Source organism: Orycteropus afer, unplaced genomic scaffold, assembly GCF_000298275.1.
Source record: "Orycteropus afer afer isolate SDZICR_OR568_19922 unplaced genomic scaffold, OryAfe1.0 scaffold00539, whole genome shotgun sequence".
NCBI lineage: Eukaryota > Metazoa > Chordata > Mammalia > Tubulidentata > Orycteropodidae > Orycteropus > Orycteropus afer.
Genome location: NW_006922126.1, coordinates 168,020 through 178,314, shown reverse-complemented (window position 1 = coordinate 178,314; position 10,295 = coordinate 168,020). Strand labels below are relative to the sequence as shown.

The following is a 10,295-nucleotide window of genomic DNA, read 5'->3' as shown; positions in this document are numbered from 1 at the left end:
TGTGGTTTGGGCTTTGCTTCTGTGAAGATTGACAGCCTTGAAGACCCTGTGGGCAGTTCCACTCTGTCCTCTAGGGGCGCTGTGGGTCAGAATCCACTCTACAGCAGTGGGTGTGGTTTGGGCTTTGCTTCTGTGAAGATTGACAGCCTTGAAGACCCTGTGGGAAAGTTCCACTCTGTCCTCTAGGGATGCCTGTGAGTAGGAATCAACTCCACGCAGTGGTTGGTTTGGGTTTTGTTGTGGTTGTTGTCATGTGCTGTCAAGTTGGACCTGACTCATAGCGATCCCTACTTGAGTTTCTGAAGTAGTTTCACTACGGAAGTAGATTGCCCAACGTTCTTTCCAAGGAGTGGCTGGTGGGTTTGAATCACTAGCCTTCTGGTTAGCAGTCAAGTGCCATAGGCATGCTAGCAGAGCTTCTGGTTTGGGCTTTGCTCCTGTAGACTGACAGCCTCGGAGACCCACAGTTGCACTCTGTCCTCTAGGGGCGCTGTGAGTTGGAATTTACTCCACAGCAGTGGGTGTGGTTTGGGCTTTGCTTCCCTAAAGATTGACAGCCTTGGAAACCCTGTGGGGCAGTTCCACTCTGTCCTCTAGTGGTGCTCTGAGTTGGAATTGACTCATTGGCTATGTTAAGTTTTGGATACTGTGATCCTGCAATCCTTGCAGCTTCTCAGAACTCCGAGAACAGTGCCAGGAATCATAGCAGCCTTCCTTTCTGGTTTGCCAGTTATGTGCCAGGCTCTGAGCATCACATATTTTAATTGTAGATAAAATATGTACTGGGAGGGCATAGCACAAATGCTTAAGTGTTTGATGACTAAATGAAAAGTTGACAGTAGGAAATTACTCAGACGCCCCTGGGAAGAAAGGCCTGCAGGTCTTCCAAAAAGACACAGCCTTGAAAACCGGTGGGAGCCCAGTCCTATGCTGCGACACGTGGACTCGTCATGAGCTGGAATCAATGTGACAACGACTGGTTTTAGGGGCAGGCTCGGGGCCATCAGATAACTTCTCATGGGTCACGGGGAGCAAGAAGCAGAATTTGATCGAGGCCCACTGTGTGAGGCTAAGACTGTCTCCATTTTGGCTCTGCCTCCTGGAAGTGAAATGGACACTCGTCCTTGCTGGACAGGGCCTGGAGGCATTCAGAGGCCAGTGGCACCAGAACCCCATGCTGATCCTGTTGCTGGTGTTGTGCTGTCAGGTGCCATCAGCTTGGCTGCAACTCACGGCCACCCCGTGTGCAACAGAACGAAGCATGGCCTGGTCTTGCCCCATTGTCATGGTCACTGGTGTGTCTGAGCCCATTTCTGCAGCTCCGTGTCAGTCCACCTCACTGCGAGCTTCCTTCATTTTTGTCAACCCTCTACTTTACCAAAGCAGATGCCTTTTACTAGTGCCTGGTCTTTTTGTCAACATGGCCAAAGTAAGCAAGCTGAAGTCCTGCCATTCTGATTTCTAAGGATCATTCTGGTTGCAATATTATTTTGCTTCTACAGCTACATAAAAATGGCATTCTGCTCTGCGAATGTTAAATGTCCACTCAGACCTCTCACCTCCCAGGAAAGGCTCATTGCCAGGAGAAAGTCCCTATCTGCAGGAACTGGCACCTCTCTGAAAGTGTGGCTTGTATCTAAGGTGTCTCATGGCAGTCCTGCTCCCTTTTAGTGCATGCATATTGAATTCCAGAGATCAAGCATCCCGAACTCCTGATCAGCACTGGAAAAAAAACCTGAGGATAAGAGTGCCCTCTAGTGGTTCTCAGGAGAAGATTCCAAGCCCATTGTCTTCAGGTTGATTAGGACTCATGGTGAGCCTATGGAGCAGAGAGGAACTGCCCCTCAGGGTTCCCAGGGCTGTGAGTTTTTGCAGAGGCAGGATTCCACATCTTTTTCCCCCAGAGTGGCTGGTGGGTGTGGGCCACTGATCTTCTGGTTGGCAGCTGTGTGCTTTGCCGCTGAACCGCCAGGGTGCCCAGTTAGAATATTTTCCCATGAAAATTAGAAAACAGGATCTAAAGAAAAAAAAGATTAAAAAAATAGCCCAAGTTCAACCCAAAATAGAAAAACACACAAAATCACAATAGAAGGACCAATCAAAAGCGAAACATGAAGAGAAGATTTCTCCTATGAGTCCAGATTAATGGAAGAAAATTGAAAAATTTCAGACAGTGGTGCTAAATACGTTTAAAGAAGCAAAAACAGAAAACTAACTAGTGCAGATCAGAAAACAAATGCAGGAAACTGAAAACATCAAAAACAAAAAACCAAAGAGAACTACTGGAACTGAAGAAGACAGAAGATAGGATAAATGAACTAGAAGACAAAAATAACTGAACTTATAAAGTCTCAAGAGAAAAGAACCAAGAAAAGCAAACAAACCCAAATGAGCATATGGGATTGAAGTAAGAAACCTACCATTAGAATGGGAGCTCTGGTGGCATAGTGCCTAAGGCATATGACTGCTAACCAGAAGGCTGGCGGTTCAAACCTACCACCCACTCCTTGGAAGATTATTAGAATTATTGGAATTCCAGAGCATAGACATGATTTTCCAAGAGAGAATCAGGGAGCATTTTCCAGACCTGAATAGAGAACCAAGACTGCAAATATAGGAAGTTACATGAACCCCAATGAGAAGAAACACAAAAGGATTAATGCTGCATCATATCCTAATAAAAGTCTCGAAAACCAAACACAAGGAGAGAACTCTGAAAGCAGGAAGAGGAAAACACAATACAAGTCAGCAAGGATCTTTCATAAAAATCAGTGTGGATTTCTCCTCAGAAACTCTAACCAGAAGATAACGGAACAACATACATAAAATATTGAACAAAAACAATTGCCAATCGAGAATTCTTTACCCATTTCAAAATGAAATCATTCAAAAACAAGGTTGAAATCAAGACGTTACCAAATAAACAGAAGCTTTGGGAATTTGCCACTACCTGGCCATCTTTGCAAGCATTACTCGAGGGAGTACTCCAAATGGAATGGTAAGAATATGAAATAACTTGCATTTATACATGTTGTTGTTATGTGTCACTGAGCTGGACTCAATTCATAGTGACCCCTTCTTTGGTTTCCGAGGGGGTATCGCTACAGAAGTAAATTGCCCAACCTTCCTTCCTGGAGTGGCTGGTGGGTTTGAACTGCCAGCCTTCTGGTTAGCAGTCAAGTGTCTTAAGCACTACACCTACCAGAACTCCAGCAGATGGTGGGTTTTAACTGCCGACCTCTTAGTTAGCAGTTAAGCACTTGAACTGTTGTGCCACGAGGGCTCCTAGAAGTATTTATAGGTTTTGTAAACCCAAATATGTAGGTACCGGCACATATATTCACTGAAGACACAACTACACAACACTCCTCAGACAACCAAACACCTTGGGATCTTAGTCTCTTGACAACTCAGTCAATGGGCATAACATAGTTTACAAAAACCAGGCGCTGCATCCTACTCCAGTAAATAGTGTCTGGGGTCTTCAAAGCTTGCAAGTGGCCATTTAAGACACAACTATGGGTCTCTGCCTATCAGGACCAAAAAAGAAAGAAGGTAACCAAAAGCCCAGACCAGAGACAAGTCTCCACAAGCTATGACCTCATCTACCCTGAGACCAGAAGAAATAGATGGTGCCCAGCTACCACTACTAACTGTTCTGACCAAGATCACAATAGATGATCCCAGATAGAATGGGAGAAAAATGTGGAGAAGAAATAAAATTCTTAAGAAAAAACAAAAAAGCAAAGTGGAAGAGTAGAGAAGAGAGGCCTCCCTGAGACTCTCACCCTCAGATGCTCTTTAAACCTAGAATCTAGCCCTCCCCTGGTATCACCTTTTAGTGAAATAGTAGTTGTTTGTTAAAGGGTTGTTGTTGTTATGTTGTTATGTGCCGTCGAGTCAAACCCGACTCATAGCGACCCCTCCTTGGGCTTCCGAGGCAGTATCACTACGGAAGTAGGATTGCCCAACCTTCCTTCCGAGGAGTGGCTGGTGGGTTAGGGTTAGGGTTAGGTGTTAAAGGGTACGACCCATAAAATCGGTGATCTGCTTAGAGAACAGAAGGCCAACAATTACTCAAAAGCAAAGATGTGAAGATCAGGGGGTAGGGAGGCCAGCATGTTAGAATAGAAGAGCAGAACACTATTTAAAAGAATGAAGCCACATTGTCGAAACTGTATCTAACGTCACTGAACAATCTGTATGGAAACTGTCAAACGGGATCCTAACTTGCTGTGTAAACTTTCACTGAAAACACAGTAAAATATCACTATTTGTTTGAAAAAAGAAACCCCAATGGATTACATTGGTTCAGTCCACAGCCGATCTCGGGGATGGTACAAGATGGGGCAGCCTTCTGTTCTGTTGGGCACGGACTCACCGTGAATCGGGGGCTGGCTTGCCAGCAGCTAACCACATCCACTATGAACGCCTGCACACCTAGAAACAGTTCTCTGTCCCATCAGCTTGGCCACTTCCCTTCCATTCCCAGAGAGCCAGGGTGCTCAATCCATTTTCCTTAAAATCTCTGCACTTCCCTGGTGTCCATGACATGATTTTCTCCTGGTTCCTCAAAGTTCCAGATGGTCCTCCTTGGCCTCCTTGCCTTGATCTGCCTCTAGTCCTGCTCTGTAGATGTGGTGGGATCCAAGGTCCTTTCTCTTCCCATTCTATGCACATGCCTAGGCCAGAGGTACCTACAATTTTGGAGTCGCCAATGTGTCAGAGAATTCTATGAACACTATGTTGTGACCCAGAAGGTCTCCACTGGCTAACTGCTGGAAGAATATTCCAGGCTTTTCTTTCTGGTTTGTCTTAGTCTCTGAGTCTGGAAGCTCCAATGACACCTGTCCACCGTGGGTGACCCTGCTGGTATTTGAAGTATGACTGGTACAACTTCCAGCATCATAGCAACAGGGAAGCCACCCCAGTAAGACAAAGTGATAGATGAACAGAAAGGACATTTGTTTGGAAGGGGGCCAACAAAACCAAGAGAAACCTTCAATGAGGTGGACGGACACAATAGATACAGGACTGAAACATACAATCACGAAGCTGCCACAGAACTGAGCAATGTTGTGTTGTTACAATGTGAGGTCCCATGAGTCTGAGCACACTCGACAGCAACTAACAAAGACAACAACAACAACAACAAAACTATGAGCCCTCTCCCTGAAGAACGCAGGCATGGACAGGATCTTCCCGACAGCATTGGGGAGAACACGGCCCACCAGAATCCAGGATCATTAGCCATTTAGTCCTCTCCCTTAGACATTTGTCCTCTCCCACAGTTTCTAGAACACTCTTGCTGTCCATGTCCTTTTCTCTGAGTTCTGCTGGAGAACCTCCATCCACCGGCATCTCCAGCTGAGATGTCCGAGCTAGAGTTCACTGTCTCCCATCCCTCCTTGCTTCTCCTCCTGGGATCCCAGTCTCAGTAGAACCACACCATCGTCTTCCCCACTCCACCACCTTCTTATGTCCCACCTTATCAGCATTCCTGCTTCTCCTGACCACTCCATCCCAACTGAAATTGACTTCATGAAGTTCCTGCTGGACTAGCCCAATACTAATAATACTAATAATAAAACTAGTTGCCACCGAGTCAATCCTGACTCATGGGACTCCATGTCTGTCAGAGTAGAAACTGTCCTCCACAAGAGTTTTCAATGGCTTGTTTGGAAATAGATCACTAGTCCTTTTTTTCTGAGATGCCTCGGAGTGGACTGGAACCTCTGACCTTCTGGTTAGTGGTCATATGCATGAACTGTTTGCACTATTCAGGAACTCCAGGACTAGCCCAATACTTCTTATCAATTCTCCACACGGTAGCCTGGAAGCCTGCAGTGAGTTGGAGGGACCAGGAGATAGCAGTGCTACAGAAGCAGCTGTTTTGGGGGCCGACATATTAACAGCCACAGCAGGAGGTCTTCCAGAGTCGAGCTGGGAGCCATCAGAAGAGAAGAGGGCGTGAAAACCCTGGGGAAGAGGAGATGGGAGGCTAACGTCTTCCTGCAGCAAGGTGGGAAGGCTCTGGGTCAGAGAGCGCCAAAGGACAGACACAGCTGGGGGCCTTTGCAACTAGAGGTTTACCTCATCTTGGGAGCTCTGGTAGCATAGTGGCTAAGACACTTGCCTGCTAACCAGACGGCTGGCGGTTCAAACCCACCAGCCACTCCTCGGAAGGAAGGTTGGGCAATCCTACTTCCGTAGTGATACTGCCTCGGAAACCCAAGGAGGGGTCGCTATGAGTCAGGGCTGACTCGACGGCACATAACAACAACAACAACAACAGGACTAGCAGAAGGAGCTCTGGTGGTGTAGTGGCCAACGCATTTGCTTACTAACCAGAAGGCCAGCAGTTTAAACACACCAGTTGCTCTGGGGGAGGAAGATGAGGCCATCTACTTCAGTAAAGATTTACAGCCTTGGAAATGCAATGGGGGTTGCCATGAGTTGGAATCGACTCAATGGCAGTGGGTTTTTTATTTTTTTTTCAGGGATAACAGAAGATAAGACCTCTTTAAAATGTTAAAGAGAAAGATGTTACTTAGAGGACTAAAGTGCGCCTGACCCAAGCCACAGTATTTTCAACAGTCTCATGAGCATGTGAAAGCTGGACAATGAGTGAGGAAGGCTGAAGAAGAGCTGACGCCTTTGAATTATGGTGCTGGTGAAGAACATGACATATTAGGGCTGCCAGCGGAATGAACAAATCCATGTGGAAGAAGTGCAGCCAGAATGCTCCTTACAAACAAAGATGGCAAGGCTTCATCTCATGCACTTTGGTCATGTGTGTAGAAGGGACAGTCCCTGGAGAAGGACGTCATGCTTGGTAAAGTAGGGGGTCAGCAGCAAAGAGGAAGACCCTCAGTGAGAGGGATGGGCACAGTGGCTGCAACGACAGGCTCAAACACACAAGGATTGAGAGGCTGGTGCAGGACTGGGCAGCGTTTCGTTCTGTTGTGTGTAGGTCTCCATGAGTCAGAACCGACTTGACGGCACCTAACAACCAGGCTAGCCGATGTTGGGTGCGTTTTCACGGGCTACGTAAAGCAGGCTCGAAATGGCTAAAAAATAACGATTGGAAATACCGTGGCTTGGGCCGGGCGCACCTTAGTCCTCCTCTAAGTGACATCTTTCCTTCTGTACACTTTAAGGAAGTCTTACCTTCTGCCAGTCCTAGATGAGATGAACCCTGTATTACAAAGACCCCCAGCTGTGTCTGTCCTTCGGAGCACTCAGACCTAGAGGCAAAAAATCTACTTTTTGGGGCTATTTTTTTAAGACAATTAAAAACTCAACTGCTATTGACCTAATTCTGACTCATATTGATCCTATAGGAAGAGTACAATTGCCCCTTAACATTTCCAAGGCTGTAAATCGAGCCGACTGCCTCGTTTTTCTCCCATAGGGCAGCTCGTGGGCTCAAACCACTGGCCTTCCAGTCAGCGGCTGAATGTGGAAGCTGAATGCCTCGTTTTTCTCCCATAGGGCAGCTCATGGGTTCAAACCACTGACCTTCCAGTTAGCAGCTGAATGCCTTAACCACTACTCCCCCAGACCTCCTTTTCAAGACAATCGGATGTGCTGAGTCCAGGGCTGACTGTCTTATTTGGGCTCAGCTGGCTATGAAGGAGGAAACAATTTGGGGTCAATACACAGATGCCACCCTTGACTCATGTATGTAACTGGCCTTTTGAAAACAGAAACTGGACCGAGCCACTCCCTGCCTCAAACCTTCCATAACTGCCACTGCCCCCCAGAGAAAGCAGCACCTCTGTGGCTTGGCATGAGGACCCTCAGCCCACATCTCCCTGGCTTTCTCTTGCTTTACTTGTTCCCACAGCTGGAACGCAAAACCGTAAGGAGCTCTGGTGGTGTGGTGCCTAAGGCATCTGACTGCTAACCAGAAGGCTGGTGATTCAAACCCAACAGCCATTCCTCTGAAGGAAGACTGGGCAATCTACTTCCTGTAGAGATATCACCTCGAAAACCCAAGGAGGGTGGCTATGAGTTGGATCCAACTCGATGGCAGTGAGTTTTTTTTTTAAATAGCTGCCATGATGGACGTAGACTCAGCCATGCCCCTCAAGACAGCACAGGACTGGAGAACGTTGTGAGCTGTTACACGTAAGACTGTTTGGAGTCGGAGCCAACCCCATGACGACTAACCACCGCCTGCTCTCCAGCCCTCCCACCGGGCAGCATTCAGCCTTCTTCCAACCACCCTGTGGATGGTCGGTCTAGAAAGACATTCCCAGTCGCAGGTGAAATGAACTCCTCCATGCCATGTGCCTAGGCCTCCCACCGTGCTTGTTGTTGTTGTTGTTATGTGCCATCCAGTTGGACCTGACTCATAGCGACCCCTCCTTGGGTTTCCGAGGCAGTATCACTATGGAAGCAGATTGCCCCATCTTCCTTCCGAGGAGTGGCTGGTGGGTTTGAAACTCCAGGCTTCTGGTTAGCAGTCAAGTGCCTTAGGCACTACGCTATGAGAGCTCCTCTCAGTGTGCTTGTTGTTGTTGTTATGTGCCATCGAGTCGGCCCTGACTCATAGCGACCCCTCCTTGTGTTTCTGAGGCAGTATCACTATGGAAGTAGATTGCCCAACCTTCCTTGCGAGGAGTGGCTGGTGGGTTTGAACCGCCAGCCTTCTGGTTAGCACTCAAGTGCTTTAGGCACTATGCCACCAGAGCTCCAGAGTCAACATGTGCTTCAGGCTGGATTCCCCACCACCCCACTGTGATCCTCTCTCCGGCAGGGCCACACCCAAGTCAATTCTGAATTCCCAGTGGGCAGGAGGGAGCCCTGGTAGCGTAGTGCCTAAGGCATTTGACTGCTAACCAGAAGGCTGGCGGTTCAAACCCACCAGCCACTCCACAGAAGGAAGACTGAGCAATCTACTTCCGTAGTGATACTGCCTCAGAAACCCAAGGACGGGTCACTTTCAGTCAGATCCGACTCAACAGTAGTGAGTCTGGTGTGTGTGTTTTTTTTTTTTTGTAGTGGTGAGGACAATGTCTGACAAAGTGTGGGTGCTATGAAAATGCTTTTAAATGAATGTTATCAGAACAAGAAGGAACTGACTGGGGGGAGTGGAACCCCAAAAAGAGATCTTTTGGGAAAGCCATCCCCCTCCCGAATTTAAAACAAGCTTCCACGGGTGATGCCTGGAGCCTGAGAAGTTAGCGGCTGGGATCCGCTTCACCCCACGGGGCAGCGGGGACAGAGCGGGTTACAGCAGGCTCTGCTCTGCACGATAGAGAGATCAGTCCAAAACCGAAACGAAAGGAATTCATTAAAACCTCTCTCTGTACATCTCCACTCCTTAATTACACCTCCTCTATCGCTTCACTTCAGAACCTGGACTCCTGCCTCCAGGGCAGAACGCGACAGGGAATTCAAGCATTAAACATGCCGCTCCGTATCACTGCTTTAATCTAACCAATTTGACTATTCCAGAAACGGAGGCTCTTAACGGGGAAAGAGAATCCGTTACGTACGTTATCTGTCAGCTGCTCGGAATAGTCTCTCTCCTTCCTTTCCACGTCGGCCAGGGTGAGGTACTGAGAGTCGGCGGCACCCAACATTGCTGTGTTGGACAGCTTGGTCTGAAGGTCCTTTTCTAATTCCTCCACATCCTGAAAAAGACAGAGCAACAGTGTAGGCAAATCTGGATGCACACGCGTGTGTGCAAAGCATATGGGAGGAAGTGCGTGCGCGAGGCTAGGTGTCTCCGTGGGCCGATGTGTGCACACGTTAGCTAGTGCTGCAAGCATGTCCACATATACAACAAGCCACACAGCGGGCAGTCAGGGAGGCTTCCTAGACATACCCAACAACTCAGGGGATTGGCGTACTGGGTTAAAGGATTGGGACCACAGGCTCTAGGGACAATTTAGTCACTTGGCGTTAACAGTTCACAAAGCTGATGCTCCACATGCTACTTTGGTGAGTATTGTCTAGGGCCATTGAAGACACAACTATCAGTCTCTACTCATAAGGAGGAAAAGAGAATAGGGGAAATCAAAGGACCTAAGAGCCCACAGAAACCATGGCCTCTTCTAGCCTGAGACCAGAGGAGCTAGGGGGTGCCAGCTACCATTACTGACCACTCTGACCAGGAACACAACAGAAGGTTCCAGACAGCAGAGAAGAAAAATGGAGAGAGGCGGGGCAAGATGGCGGACTAGGCAGAAGAATTGCACAGACCCTCTTCAACAAAGAAAAGGGAAACCAATTAACACAGACACAGAAGATAATCTTGGACCCCTGAGCCTTGAAGGAAAGGA

General features: G+C 47.9%; 1 protein-coding gene across 1 annotated transcript in view; it reads right to left on the bottom strand.

Annotated features, from left to right (window-relative positions):
* EVC (EvC ciliary complex subunit 1) overlaps nt 1-10,295 on the bottom strand; it is a 123,257-nt gene that overhangs the window by 66,758 nt on the left and 46,204 nt on the right. The window contains exon 6 of the mRNA XM_007955771.1: nt 9,507-9,644. Coding sequence (XP_007953962.1) covers nt 9,507-9,644 — 138 coding nt within the window. The remainder of the gene's footprint in view (nt 1-9,506; nt 9,645-10,295) is intronic.